Genomic DNA, 16,423 nt, shown 5'->3' on the forward strand with positions numbered 1-16,423 from the left:
CATTAGCAGGGGCATTGAGTTTAAGAGCCATGAGGTTATGCTGCAGCTCTATAGAGTCCTGGTTAGACCACACTCTATCCTGTTCTGGTCGTCTCATTGTAGGAAAGATGTAGAAGCTTTTGAGAGGGTGCAAAAGAGAGTTACCAGAATGCTGCCTGCAGGGCAGGTCTTATGAAGAAAGGTTGAGGGAGTTAGGGCTTTTCTTATTGGAGTGAAGAAGGATGAGAGGTGACTTGATAGAGGTGCACGAGATGTTGACAGGCACAAATAAAGTGGGTAGCCAGAGACTTTTTCCCAAGGCAGAAATGTCTATCATGAGAGGGCATAATTTTAATGTAATTGGAGGAAGTTTAGGGGAGATATCAGAGGAGATCTTTACACAGAGTGGTGGTGTGTGGAAAGCACTGCCAGCAGTGGTAGTAGAGTCAGATACATTAGGGACATTTAAACAACTCTTGGATAGGCAAATGGAAGTTAGTACAATGAAGGGTATGTAGGTTAGTTTGATCTTAGAATAGGATAAAAGGCTGGCACAACATCGAGGGCTGAATGGCCTGTACAGTGCTGTACTGTTATATGTTCTATATTGGAGGATCAATTTACTGACAGCTTATCATTCATCATCTGATTATTGAAAGATGAAGGTCTCATTTTCTGAGGACTGCATATTTTGAAGTCAAATGAATTGTATATTGTCAGCCCATGAATTACTTAAAGACAAAGCAAAGATTCGGGAGTAAGGAGGATTTTTGTTAAATTGCAATCAATTACATATAAGCTTGCTCACCTTGCTGTTTATAGGTATACATGATGTGAAGTGCCAGTGTTGGATTGGGGTGGACAAAGTCAGAAGTCACAAGACACCAGGTTATAGTCCGACAAAGCCTGATCTTCAAAAGCTTGTGATTTCAAATAAACCTTTTAGACTATAACTTGTGACTTTGGACTTTACTGCTATTCATCTCAATGGCCTTCTCAGTACAACTCTATTTTATGGATTAAGTTATTTTTGATTTATCTTGAACTTGTAACTTGTAATATATGTCCACCAACAGCTGATATAATACCCACACCAATGGTGGGTGAACATATTCTTAATGTCAAAATCCTGAATGTAAGCTCCTTGAAATATTTTCTTCTCTAAAGAAAATAAGCCTAGGTCTCTTTTTATCATAAACCTAAACCTGCAGATATACTTTTTTTATTGTTTGCCTCTGAATTCAAGCACAGGTAACTAGTAATAAATCAACCTCTTTTGATTTGAATTCTATCCCTGTTTATGCAACTCAGCATTTTATTTGTAAAACTAAACCTCTGTTTTATCTCTTTCCAAATCAATATTCTGTCTCTTTGTTTCACTTAACAAAAGGTTCCTCTAATATATGTTTCTGCATTCAATTAATTCTGCAACCTAAGTTGCACAGGGCAGAACCTTAATAACTATACATGACACTTCTGAATTGTTGGTTCATACAGTAGAGTATGACAGGGTATGTATGAGGTTAGTCCAGCTCTGCAAATTCTGTGTCTGGAATCTCAAAGTAATAGGAGAAAAAGGCTAACACAAATTCAAGATAAGTAATACCGGCTATAAGTAACAGAATATAACAACAATTTGCATTTATGTGGTGCTTCTAATATAGGAGGCAATTGGAGGTATTTTATTGAGTGGGTAGAAAAGAAAAAAACAAAGGAGTGGTAACACTTCAAACAAATGCTTAATTGACTCTGAGATGCTTTGGGATATTTTGAAGCTGTGAAATGTGCTTTACAAATTATTTTTTCTTCAAACAAAGGTTCGGTCAAAAAAATGATTGAGATAAGGTGAGGAAATTTGAAAATTGTTGTAATATATGAAGGATTGAGGATGGCAGGGTATAACTGGGAGGATATTATTCCTGGGCAGCTGATGTTGTGAGTAAAGTGGAAGTTAGTTTGAAGAAACCTGAAAATGGACATTTCTGCCAGATTGATGTGGATCTGGGAATCAATGTTGCAATTGGGGACCTTGGAGAGAAAGGAACATTAAAATAGCTGAGCTAACTGTCTAAAATGTGATGGCAATATGACAGCTTTTAAAGGCAAGAGAGGTAACTCAAAAAATTTACTGAAGTTTCTGACACCAGCCTCCTCCAAGTTCCAATTGGTCTTGCAACAAAGCATTAGAAGGCATACCTGGGTTCTGTTTTGCCTGAGGCCTTTGTGTACAACCAATATAGACTGAATTTCTATTCAACACTTCCAATTTTTGGTAATGGAGAAAGTATCAAGAGAGAACAGCATATTTATTGATGTCATATTATTTAGAATCTAAATGTATAGAGGCAACCCTTCAAAAAGCAGTTATGTGAAGAATGAAAATTCTGTCTCCAGTATTTTTATAATGCAAAAACTTGCTTTATTGATTATTGGAATTTTATCTAAGTGAATACATGGAGGCTAGAGAATTCAGAAATAAATATGGATTGAAAACTGTTCACATTACAAAAGGGGAAGTGTTGGAGTGCTTAGAAAATATCAAGGTGGATATATCACCAGGATTTGATCTGGTGTATCCCAGGACATTGTGGGAAGTTAGGGAGACATTACGAGACCCCTCGTGGAGATATTTGCATCATCTATAACTACTGGCGAATTGCTGAATGACTGGAGTGTGGCTCATGTTGTGCCTTTGTTTAAGAGGGCATGAGAGGAGAAGCCTGGGAACTACAGACCAGTGAGTTTGATTTTGGTGGTGGGTAAATTATTGAGTTGATTCTGAAAGATAGGATTTATATGTATTTGGAGAGCAAGGCATGATTAGGGATAGTCAGCATGGTTTTATGCAAGGGAAATCATGTCTAACAAACTTGATTGTGTTTTTTGAGGAAGTAACCAAGAAGATTGATGAGGGGAGACTGGTAGTTTTGTCTAATTGGACTTTAGTAAAGCCTTTGACAAGGTTCCACATGGTGGACTAATTAGTAAAGTTAGATCATCTGGGATTCAGGGTGAGCTTGCCAATTGGATACAACATTAGCTTAATGACAGGAGACAGTATGATAACAAAACAGAAATTGCTGGAAAAACTCAGCAGGTCTGGTAGTGTCTGTGGAGAGAAATAAGAGTTAACGCAGTTCTGAGAAGGGGTCACTGGAACCGAAATGTTAACTCTGATTTCTCCCCACAGATGCTGCCAGACTTGCTGAGTTTTTCCAGGAATTTCTGTTTATGTTTCTGATTTACAGCATTCACAGTTCTTTTGGTTTTTATTTCAATGGAGAGTGATGATGGAGAGTCATTTTAGGAAGTGCAGGCCTGTTACCAGCAGTGTTCCATAGGAGTTGGTGCTGGGTCCACTTTTGTTTGTCATTTATATAAATGATTTAGATGATAATATAGAGGCATTGTTAGTAGGTTTGTGGATGACACCAAGATTGGTGGTATAGTGGATGGCGAAGGTTACCTAAGATTACAAAGAGGTTTTGATTAATTGAGTCAATGGGCTGAGGAGCAGTAGATGGAGTTTAATTTAGATAGAAGTGAGATATTGGTAAAAGAAACACTGGCAGGACTTGTACGATTAAAAGTAGGGTCTTGGATAGTGTTGTAGAATATAGAGATCTAAGGGTTCAAGTACATAATTCTTTGAAGATTGCATCATATATAGATAGGCTGTTTAAGGCATTTTACACACTTGCCTTCATTGCTCAGACCTTTGTGGGAGTTGAGACTGTCTAGAATGATGGTGAGGCCTCTTCTGGAATACTGTGTCCAGTTCTGGTCACTCTGTTATAGGAAGGATATTATTAAGCTAGCGAGGGTTCAGAAATGATTTACCAGAATGTTTTCAAGAATGAAAAGTTTGAGTTATAAGGAGAGGCTGGATAGGCTAGGACTTCTTTCACTGGAACGTAGGAAGTTGAGAGGTGACCTTACAGGAGGTTTACAAAATCATGAGGGGTTTAGATAAAATGAATGGCAGGTATCCTTTCCTTAGGGTTGGGGAGTTCAAGACTACGGGGCATATTTTTAAGGTGAGAGGAGAAAGATTTTAAAAAGACATGGGGGAATTTTGTTTTACACACAGTGAACATTCAGAGGAAGTGAATGTGGGTATAGTTACAACATTTAAAAGTCATTTCAATAAGTACTTGAATAAGAAATGTTTGTAGGGATATGGGCCACAACACACAGGTCAGAGTAGGTAAGTTTGGGATTATGGTCAGCATGAACTGGTTGGACTAAAGGGTTTGTTTCCATGCTGTATGACCCCATTGGCTGTCACTTGTGTATAATAGTTAGCTTTGTGAATGAGAAATATGTTACTTGTGATGTGTAGTGAGTGTGTGGTAATGCCACCATTAGGACATTCTAATGGTGGCATTACCTTCTCACAGTTTACTCCAGTAACCATTTTCTTAACTGTAGCTGCAATAGGAATCTTACCTTAAGTGATCTGTGCAGATTTTGACTTATAATCTTACAGCTTCTTAGCTACAGACAACACACACATATACAAAAATATATACATATGGATCAAAATGGTAGATCTAATGTGTACTTATGTTTTGATTCTGTGAAATGAGAGTAATCTTTTCAGAGCTAAGTGCCCGCATACAAAACATTGGCCAAGATTCATATAAGGTTCAAGTGATAGTTAATTAAATGAGAATACACATATATTGCAAAATAGCAAATCCTAATCAATTATGTTAATATTCACATGTTGTCTAGAGCTCACAATGAAGGGAATGGATAGTTCCATCTCAGGTGCATGTAGATCTTCTGCAGAAATATTCCAGAAAATCATAGTAAACCCATTTTTCTGGTTCATATTTAACAATGACCTTCTAGCTATCCTCTTTAAGCAATTGATCATGACAATCTAAAAACAGTTCTACGTTTCTGTCACTGTAAGCACAAGACTTTGTGTGTCAAGGACCTGGAAGTCACCAGATCTTGCAGGATAACCTGTGAAATGGACTGAAGATTCTGCCTAACTCACTGATTTCCATTCGCCAAGTTTCTACTGCTTGCTCTTAGTGTACAACGTACTGTGCCAGGAGAGCAAATTGGTAAATACTGCCTGTTTTTCCAAATTAGTATATTTTAAATTCACAGCCTAGAAACTGTCAATCGAAGTACACACATACATTATTTAGGCATTTTCCGCTTCTTTTACTCAAGGTATTAACACATTTATGGTGCTGATTAATGTCTGTGCTTGATTTGTGGACGGAAGATTAATATACAAAAGTGCTAATCATTTATTCACTCCTGTCACAAACTGTAATTGCTATATTCTATATCTGAGATCTGAACTCACTCTATTTGCAAAATTAAAAATTCTGTCAACTATCGCATGAATTTCTAGGCTTTCAACAGGACAGCAAATAAATTTAGCAGAACACAAAGCATAAATTCAGGGACTGGAATAATGAATTTCCTTGGATTTAGTATGCTTTATACATTATAAAGTTGTTTCTAGGTAATGAATAATAAGGCAAGTACCTTAGGACATAGTACCCAGTTAAAATTCACAGCTCTAGCCCCTATACAGCCATCATTGGAAGAATACCAACTAAAGAAGACATCTTAAATGATTAATGTGCATACCTAAACTTACATAATATCACTTTCATGATCATATGAGAACCTTACAGAGGAATAACATTGGGCAAGGTTAAAAGTAAAAAAACCATCAAACCTACTATATGACCTACCTTAAAGAAAGTCATTGTGGATCCATCTCTGACAGCACCATATTCTATTTTGGTTTGCTTTGCCAAATCATCTGCTGAGTCAATGGGAGAATCCATTCTTTCCACAGTCAGAAAGGCAGCCAAGTTGGCAGTGTATGATGATATTATGATTAATGTGAAAAACCACCATATTCCACCCACTATTCTAGTGGAGAGAGCTTTGGGCATCAGTTCCGAGCCTGTCACAATGATAGCAATAAGAAAAAAATCTGTTCACAAATTTAGAACAACTGAAAAAAAAACATTCAACTTAGCAAGGAATCAGCATTTGTTCTAAAATACGATGGGCAATCAGAAGAGAACATAGGTAGTGGTGATTCATTCATTCATTCGTTACCATGAACACAGTAACGTAGCTGAAGACAATTGGGCACTGGTCAGTGCACCAGTGATTCGGGGTACAGTAATATTGAGTAACATAAATAGCACAAAGCATTAGGAGATCAAAGTTACATAGGGTAAATGATTTATTAGGATGATACCAGGGCAAGGAAACTTTAACTATGAGAAGAAGCTCTGTGTGTATTAGTATTACGTCCACTGTTTCCAAGATGAGATTTAATAGTCTTTAACATTAGGATAAGTTTTCACACAGTGACTATTCCTGAGTTAACGAGAGTGCATTAACTTAAATCATCCCCTAAAAGTGAGGTAATATACAAAATATTTTTGTGTAGAGGATTGATACAGTCAGAAACCATTGAATTGCTGAGTGAAAATTGGCTGAATGTTTGCAACAGAAGGCAACAGCTATGGGGAAAGGAAAGATTGTATTTAGCTTTGTATTCCTCTTGGAAAGAGTGGGTACAGATATGGTGAGATAAGTTGTCTCCCTTGGGCTGCAAACTTCAATCATTCCAAAACACGAAGTACTTTGGCAGACAAAAACTGTTACCTGGGAAATTTTAACAATTGAATTAATTATATCATGCAATATTATTATTTTTTTAAATTTCACTTTCAAAGTGTTCGTTTTGTTTGAAAAATGGATCAACAAGAGGAAATGGAGGACAAAATCCAATCGCCTGTAAAAAGCTAAAGCTGAGCTGGAAAACAAATGGGTATACTCAAACATTTAGAACGGTATCAAAATTTGAAATAAAAAGTAAAGAAATTAGACAATTCATTCAGTTAGTCAAAGAAAACTGGCATGTTAGAGGATTTTACCCCAGTTGGGGAGTGGTGGGGTGGGGGGGTGGCGTGGGGGGGGGATTGGGGTGGGTGTATGTTCACTAGTACTTCAACGTGACCATTAAGTAGCTCATCAGTACAGGCCACTTTAGTGGTGATAAGTGTTCACTGGTGGATTTGTCTAGCCACTATCTGTACTTAAGATTTATGGCTGTACTTACCATGTGAACCAGATAAAGACTCCCTTTATTTCCCCTCCCCTCCAGTTATTTTCACCTCTCCGGAAGACATTATAATCCTTGCTGGGTTTCTGGTGACCTCGTACCATCTCCAATGGTCATTCTTCATATGCAAATATAGTTATTGATAATTAAATAACCAGAGATGTCCCAAGCGAGTTCAGTCCTGAAGTCTATGGCCTGTGTAGCTCAGCAGCATGTCAGGGAACAGTTTTACCGATGAAGTCATTGGGGAAAACTTATAAACAGATTATATCAGTAATTCAGATGTTCCTAAGAAGAGTTACTTGGGAAAACGTTAACTGTTTTTCTCTCTCCCCACAGATGCTGTCAGACCTGTTGAGTTTCTTCAGCACTCTCATTTTCAAGGCAGTAATTGCCAATTGGCTTCACACAACACGAATGAGGTTATTTACACAAAGTTCATATGTGTTTTCATTTAGGCAGAAACTTAGATTAAAAAGCCAAGATGACAAGTGCTCCTCAAGTGAACCTTGAGACACAAATATTGGCAAGCTGAATAATGATTTGAATCATTAGTCTGAACAATCTGCTTAATTAGTTTACTGTAAACTAGATATAAATAATGAAGTAGGTTTAATATTTGAGCTATCTTGGAATTTACTCACAATGTAAAACTGCAACAGGAGATCCCAGTAAAGTCTTGTTTAATTTTCCCAGATCTGGCTTATACATATGGCTTAAATTGATTGGATACACTTAGGGATGTATAATGCATAGGTGTAAGATAGTTTAATATTAATTTTAATCTGGACTATTAAATAAATTACATTGGCTGGCAAGGGGAAAGAAAGTTTGGAAAGTACAGACATTCAGATGCAGAGGCAAAAGATTTTCTACGGCATTAAAACTTATGATTCAGTGATAGGGAATTGCATAGCACCAATACCTATTAATTCAAAATAGCTGAAAGGAAACTATTAAATTTTAAAAGGTACTTCAAGTTTTTATGGTCATTATTTTGTTTAAATCAACAAGCTGAACTGTTTTTAAAAATCAATCACTCCTCTAGCCTTAGGGATCATGCGTAGAAGCTTTAAAGATGTAGCATATGTCTCGATTTTCGCAAATGTTGCCTTTTTGATTCCAAATTGAAATTCTTTTATTTCCACCAACTATATTTGTTTTTAATCTAATTTTTATATTATTCATTTCCAGTTGATAATTTGTTGGTGTGTCTAAATGCTGGTGAGTCAGCAAGTTTAAAATTTAAGAAGGGGAGGACCTACTTGGAGATCATACTTGCTGATTACTCTTTCTAGTGCCTTTTGGCAGACATGACAGCCAATCCTGATCCAGACTAGTGCCTTTTGGCAGACATGACAGCCAATCCTGATCCAGACTTTGCTCAATGTCTGTAGGAAAGAGAAACTCTGATCATCACAAGAAAAAAAATCAAACATTTGCTCTATCGCAAAGATTACAGACTTCCCATACAGAAGATTTGACTTGTTTTGAAGCTATTAGTGGGAGCAAAGCATGGTGCACTTAGGTACCACAAGAGTTTTATATGCAAGCATTTGTTTAAGAATCTCTTTAAAAAGATAAGCAGAGCCTGGTTGGGGCTGACTGTCATGTATCCAAGGTAGTGGCAACAATCAGGCACGACATCCCACAGTTTGCTGTGGATGATGGTAAACTCCAACGTGTTTGACATGTATGGCTTCAATACATTCATTTTGCCAGCCAGCCACCACTGTTTTGAAAAGAGAAACCAGCTTTCATCAACAGTCATACACATGCAACCATCACATTCACACAGATGCTATATACTGTAAAACCTGATGGTAATACCCTAATTTAGCTTGAACAAATCCAAAAAAAAGTGCTCAAACTATAATCTGCTGTTTGTCCCAGTGAGACTTAGTTATGGCTGAAGAAATATTGTTTGATGGAGTTTTAAACTATATTTAAATGTAGTTACTTCTGAATCATCTTTGCTAATATATTCTTGTTGCAAGAAAACATTAAAGCAAAACGAGAATCACAGATAACATTTTTCTGCCAAATTTCGCTAACATATACTGTTGATATTTTCAGTAAAGTACAAATCCCAAAAGATTGTTACATTTATTACTTTTTCTGTTGTTCTAACTTGCTGTTTTACACTATGTATTTACTTTAATTCTTGTGCATCCATTTTCACTTACAAATTCTGAATGTATTTGATATTGGAGTTCGTATGAAAGGGTGATGCCCAAAGTATTGCAATCCTTCTCTTTCACCAAATGATTATATTTTAAAAAGAAACAAGATAAAAATGATTGGTGCTGAATGAATTTCACTTTACTTTCTGGAGTGATATATCTTAACTAAGCTAAGTATTGTTGTTTTGATTCACAGAGTTTAACTGTAAAATGGTGAATTGCCTCTGGAATTTCTTCAACAATATTACAGACAATTGGGAGAAAGAACCATGAAAATTTGCTAAAAGTTGTGTGAACACCGGATCTCCAGTGCAAGATTCCCACGGGATTCCCCACGATGATTATGAAGAATCTAAAATTAAAGCAGGTTTGAGATCACTGCACATATTCTATTAATTGTAAAATAACCACTTGGTTACTGCTACTGTATGTGTATAACGTGTTGTAACACTGTAATATCCATGGAAGTTTTCAGATGAATGTTAATTAAAATATAAAATTTTGGGAAGAATTTAATTGGAGAGTATTTACTTCATTAAAACCAATATCGAAACATCTAAAGTTTTTCTGTTTCATAAATCATACATCTGGCTAGTATTTATTTAAACTAAATTCACAACACCACATTGCTCGAGTTGTATTACCAGTCATTGGTGTACTTAAAAATTTCTGTAACAAATGAAATTTGACCCCACCATCTTTCAGAATTACTTAAAGGCTCTTTAATTTTTTTACTGTCTCTTTGCATCTTCTACTTGTAATTTTAGCATTCAATCCAACTTTTCCTCAGCTAAAAATCTGTTATTATTTTTGCTTGTTTGATGTATTTTTGACGTACTTTTGCTTGATTTGCCCAGTACTATTTATTTATACTCTTTTTGTGGTCTATCAGGTTTTACAGCATTGAGCATAGTTGCTGAGGATGGAGCTTACCACACACAAAGGTCCCCAGCTAACTGTGGGATATGTGTAGAAAAGATATGTGACCTATGTACCTTGTTGCATGAGAGCTCCAACTCCGAACCAGAAACTATTAAGCAAAGTAAAATTGTTTTCCACCACATCTGAGTCAGGATTGCAAGGGTGAGGATTGTACCACTCGTAGGGTGTAAACCTGTGGTAATTAATATAAACAGTTTGTAAATAGGAGATGAATACACAGCAAACACATCAAATATGCAATAATGCTTAAAAACAACTCAAGAAATGATTGATGTTGAAAATGTGTTGCTGGTTAAAGCACAGCAGGTTAGGCAGCATCCAAGGAATAGGAAATTCGACGTTTCGGGCATAAGCCATACCTCAAGAAATGATTGAGCTGAGTAGCAAATAGGTGAGACATTATTACAACAAGGACAAAGTTAGAGTTGTATTTATTGTGCAGCTGTGGTGGAATGCTTAACACCTTTTATGTTAGAATAGAGGTCAGGAAATATTCTCATCAGTTTTCACCCCCAGATATTTGTATTCTGCAAAAGCTGCTTGAGATTGCAGTACAACCATTATGATAAAGGTTGCACTGTTTTAAGATTCAAAGTACTTGTTGAAATTTACAGTCAGAAAATACACAGGATATTGTAAGGAATCATATCTCCTGACAATGCAGTTACATAAGAAAGGCCACAGATGATAACTAGGCTCAGAAACTATGCTAAATTCATGCTACTTCTGTCTGATGCAGGCAGTATACAAAGATTTGTGGAGTGCCAGAAAATGGTTTCTGTGGACAAGGTCGGGCGCAGATGTGTGGGCTGGCACGCAAACGGCAGACACAGAGCTTCCTGATTCTGGCCCGTGTGCCCAGCTCCCCATCAGGGTTCTGAATCTGGCGCATTTACAGGGAAGTCAGGTTGGGCATAAAACAGCTACCTGCCTTGCAAGAGCACACTTGTTAACTGAACTAAGAGTTTAGTTAACACTGCTGATGAGAGGCTAAATGTTGCCAGTGGATGTGTTACAGATTTCCAAAGCCCGGCAGATTACAGGGATGGTCTCCTAGACCAGGGGCTGAGACTTCAGAATCATTTTGAAGGATCACCAACATCGCAACCCCCCCACCACCAACACCACCACCCCACCCACCCTCCACAGTGGTAGTCCTAAAGCCATGGCAATTTCTTTTTTTGTCATCATTTTTATTGGAGGTGCTGAGAGGGTACTTCCTGTCTTTCCCCTTTACCTGCAATGGCAGGCTGAAGCTTCTCCACTGCTCAACCAAGCTGCTTTTAAACCATCCAGCTTCAACAGAGAGCTTGCCCTCTGACAAATTAATTGGCAAATCCTGCCAATATTCTGCCACCCAATGGTTACACCCCTGAATTTGATCCCATCGGGGTATTGACCCCAGAAGTAAAGTCGTGCACCAAGATTTTTTAGTGTTGGAAAGGAGGGAAGTCTTAGTGGAGAAGACGAGGAGGAGTTAAGTTATTTATGCAGAAGGGATCAGGAGATCCACCAGTCAAACACTGTGAAGGAAAGTGGATCAAATAGTCTTGACGATCAATGGCAGAAGTCAAACCCTGAGGACCTGGTTACAGTCATACACAAAGTTCAGTAACCTTACATGGGTAGTTATGGTCAGGAAATGCACCTTTAAAAATGACATGCCCGAACAACTGCATCAGTGTCCTCACACAGTGTACCACCTCCTTATTCACCTGCCAACCATGACTCATTTCTAACTTTCATAGCTTCACCTCACCCTCACACATAAAGCCTCACACATACAGATCACTTGAAACTGAACTATAGCAGCCATAGTCACCAAATTTTACCACACCACACACAATTCATACAATTATATGAAATACAGTTCCTTAACTCTTACTGAACAAGGTGGCCGATAACCAAAGAAGGCAACATCTAGCTGGAGAGGAATTGGCTGCAAATTCTTACACCCATTGAGAAAGTGATGCTCACCATCACTGGAGTAGCTATGATCAGTGGTGGGCTGAATCCATTGAAGATGACAGCAATAATAGGGCAGCATGGTGGCCCAGTGGTTGGCATTGCTGCCTCACAGCACCAAGGACCTGGGTTCAATTCCAGCCTTGGGCTGTGGGGACTTTGCACATTCTCCCCATGTCTGTGTGACTTTTCTGCAGGTTCTCTGGTTTCCTCCCACATTCAAAGATGTACAACTTAGGTGGATTGGTCATGCTAAATTGCCAATAGTGTCCAGAGATATGTGAGTTAGATGGATTACCATGGGAAATGTAGAGTTAGTCAGAGGGCAAGCTCTCTGGTGGATAGAGTGGTCAAAGAGGCATATGGTATACTTGCTTTCATCGGACGGGGTATTGAGTATAAGAGCTGGCAAGTCATATTAAAATTGTACAAGGCTTTGGTTCGGCTGCATTTAAAATAGTGTGTACAATTCTGATCGCCACATTACCAAAAGAATGTGGACGCTTTGGAGACCGTGCAGAGAAGGTTTACGAGGATGTTGCCGGGTATGGAAGGTGCTAGCTATGAAGAGAGGTTGAGTAGGTTTGGATTGTTTTCATGAGAAAAAAGGAGATTGAGGGGGGACTTGATTGAGGTCTATAAAATCACGAAGGGTATAGATAGAGATAAGCTTTTTTTCCCAGGGTGAGGGATTCAATAACAAGAGGTCACATGTTCAAGGTGAGAGGATGAAAAATTGAAGGGAGATACACACGGCAAGTACTTTACACAGAGAGTGGTAGGTGCTTGGAACGCGTTGCCAGCAGAGGTAGTAGAGGCAGGCATGATAGATTCATTTAAGGTACGTCTGGACAGATGCATGAGTAGGTGGGGAGCAGAGGGATACAGATGCTTAGGTATTGGGCAATAAGTTTAGACAGTGGATTTGGATCGGCTCAGGCTTAGAGTGCTGAAGGGCTTGTTCCTGGGCTGTAAATTTTCTTTGTTCTTTGGTCATCCTGGGAACAGATGCAGCAGAGGCGGAGGAATTGAGAGTAAGGGATGGTGTTTTTACAGGAGGCAGCGTGAGAAGAGGTGTCGTCTAGGTATCTGTGGGAGTCGGTGGTATCCATGGTTAGTTGGTAGCTGGAGATGGAGATGGAGATGGAGAGGTCCAGGAAGAGGAAGGAGGTCCAGGTGAATCTGAAGTCAGGGTGTTATGAAGTTGATGAACTGTTCAACCTCCTTGGGGGAGCATGAGGCAGCGCTGATACAGTCATCGATGTAGTGGAGGAAAAGGTGGGGTTGGTGCCAGTGTGGCTGCGGAAGATAGACTGTTTCATGTACCTGACAAAGAGGCAGGCATAGCTTTGGACCATCCATTTGGTTTGGAGGAAATGGGAGGATTGGAAGGAGTTGCTGTTCAGGGTGAGAACCAGTTTAGCCAGATGGATGAGGGTGTCAGCGGAAGGGTACTAGTGGGATGGCGTGAGAGCAAGAAATGGAGAGCTTGAAGGCCTTTGTCATGGCGGATAGATGTGGACAGGGACTGGATGTCCATGCTGAAGATAAGGCGTAGGGGGCCAGGGAAATAAAAGTCTTGGAGGTGGTGAAGGGTGTGGGTGGTGTCCTGAACATAGGTGGGGTGATCCTGGACTAAGGGGGAACAGGACAGTGTCAAGATATGCAGAGATGAGTACAGTGAGACAGGAGCAGCCCGAGACAACGGGTCAACTGGGGCAGTCAGGTTTGTGAATCTTCAGTAGTACATAGAATCCAGCGGTGTGGAGTTCGCGGACAGTGAGGTTGGAGGCTGTGGGGGGGAAATCCCCAGAGGTGATGAGGTTGTGGATGATCTGGGAGATGATAGTTTGGTGATGGGAGGTGAGGTCGTGGTCGAGGGGGGAGAAAGAGGGTGTGTCTGCGGATTGGTGTCTGGCGGTGCAGAGGTCAGTGTACCAGACCACCACAGTCTTGTTTACTGGTTTGGTGACTGCGGTCTTTCAAGAAGGAGGCCATCTGGGATATTCTATGGTGGAATTGATTATCCTGTGAATAAACAGACCCTACCACTAGGGATATATTTCCCTCCCCCTCCCTATCAGTGTTTCAGAGAGACCATTACCTCCATGCCTCCCTTGTCAGATCCACTCCCCCCACCCACCACCAACCCTTACCCCACTCCTGGCCAGCCCAGGAAGTGCAAAACCTGTGCCCACACCTCCCCCCCCCCTCATCTCTGTCCAAGGCTTCAAAAGAGCCTTCCACATCCAACAGAAATTGTATCTGTACCTGTACCTCCACTCATGTCATCTACTGTATACATTACACCTGATGTGGTCTCCTCTACATCGAGAGGACAGGACACCAACTTGCAGAACATTTCAGAGAATACCTCTGGGACACCCGCACCAACCAACCCCACCGTCACGTAGCTGAATATTTCAACTCCCCCTCCCACTCCGCCAAGGACATGCAGGTCCAGGGCTTCCTCCGTCGCCAAACCCTTACCACCCAAAGCCTGGAGGCAGAACACCTCATCTTCCGCCTTGGGACCCTGCAACCACACAGGATTAATGTGGATTTCACCAGTTTCCCTCATTTTCCCCACCCCCACTTTATCCCAGTCCCAAGCCTCCAACTTGGCACCATCTTCTAGACTTGTCCATCATCTTTCCCATCTATCAGCTCCACCCTCCTCTCCGACCTATCACCTTCCCACTCAACTTCATCTATTTATTGCATTCTCAGCTAACTTCCCCAGCCCCATGTCCCCCTCCCATTAATCTCTCCACCCCCCCCGGCCTACTACAAGCCTCACTCCTGATGAAGGGCTTATATCTGAAACATCAATTCTCCTGCTCCTTGGATGCTGCCTGACCTACTGTGCTTTTCCAGCACCACCCTCTCGACTCTGATCTCCAGCATCTGCATTCCTCACTATGTTTCCCTCTTGAAATGCATTTGGACTATGACCAACTGCTGAGATCACTTTTTCCCTTCCTTCACTATTATAGTCTAGCTGCTGGTCCAATGTCTCCTCTGCTCATTCTCTCCTGATCAGCAGGACACCAAGAAATGCTGGAAACAATTGGCTTGAAGAGAATGCTCAAAGTTGAAATTTAGTTCTACTGTCCTGCCACTCCACTTCTTCTTGTCTAAACTGCTCTGGAAAGTCCAAACATTTGTACCATTTCAGCAGGAGTCAGATCTGTTAATCAGTGAGTTACTTAGAATAGTTTTGGGTGCCAATTGGTACTTGTTGCATTGAAAATCTACATACTATAGAAGTTAATATTGCTGTCTACTTCTGTAATCATCACTGATTCAAGTTTTTAAAAAATTCTGTTGCCCAAGATAATTACAACCAAGTCTTACTCTTACCTAACACTGGGGTAGTGATTACTTTTCAATTTAAATTTATCTTGAAAGATTGTATAAGCTCTGGATGAAGGCAATCAGACCACTATACATGCAATCTAGTGTTCTGACTTTCTGCCTGTTTTAAAAAAGTTTTGCGAATGTGTAATCAAAAACTCCCCAAATCATTGATACGCATTATTGTCATAGGCTGTGGCTGCTGAGACAATGCTAAATAAAGGCATTCCTTTGTCTAGCTTCAACTTTCTGACCATTGTAGAAAAGCAGATCACTAACAATGGCAAAAGCAAACCTCTGCAAATTAGCTTATTTGTCAAACTCACTGACAGAACTGGCCCATGGATCAATATCTACCAGTCAGGGTAGATACACATATATATATAGGTCCCCGATATATATTACATCTTTAGAGAATTTCAAATGCTGAACTGCATGGGATTTCACTATTTCCAGTGGAATAGTAAACTATAAAATTGTACAAAGTTAAAAATCACACGACACCAGGTTATATAGTCCAACAGGTTTAATTGGAAGCACACTAGCTTTCGGAGCGACGTTCCTTCATCAGGTCCAACACCGGCATCTCCAAATTATAAAATTGTAACCTGTTATGATGTGGATTTGACAACCAACAGCTCATTCATGAAGAAACCAAATTGAAACCAAATAAATATGTCTTTTAGCTGTGACTCTACACAGAATGTGCAAGTAGAACAAGTACAAAGTTCATCTTTGGATATGGAATAGAGTCTAGTTCAGTACAATCTGTGTGACCTAGAGTTGACCCTTAATCTATTCTTAGTTATGACTGTATAGGTACACACTGAAAGCACAACAGGTTATTTTTGGCCATACAGAGTTGAAATGCATTTAA

General features: G+C 39.6%; 1 protein-coding gene across 1 annotated transcript in view; it reads right to left on the bottom strand.

Moving 5' to 3' along the window:
- The window catches only part of LOC132820725 (glutamate receptor ionotropic, kainate 1), a 116,433-nt gene that overhangs the window by 22,221 nt on the left and 77,789 nt on the right, over window positions 1-16,423 (bottom strand). The window contains exons 11-12 of the mRNA XM_060832992.1: window positions 10,278-10,396; window positions 5,706-5,923 (exon numbers count right to left, since the gene is read on the bottom strand). Of these exons, the coding sequence (XP_060688975.1) occupies window positions 5,706-5,923; window positions 10,278-10,396 (337 nt within the window). The remainder of the gene's footprint in view (window positions 1-5,705; window positions 5,924-10,277; window positions 10,397-16,423) is intronic.

Source organism: Hemiscyllium ocellatum, chromosome 12, assembly GCF_020745735.1.
Source record: "Hemiscyllium ocellatum isolate sHemOce1 chromosome 12, sHemOce1.pat.X.cur, whole genome shotgun sequence".
NCBI classification, from domain to species: domain Eukaryota; kingdom Metazoa; phylum Chordata; class Chondrichthyes; order Orectolobiformes; family Hemiscylliidae; genus Hemiscyllium; species Hemiscyllium ocellatum.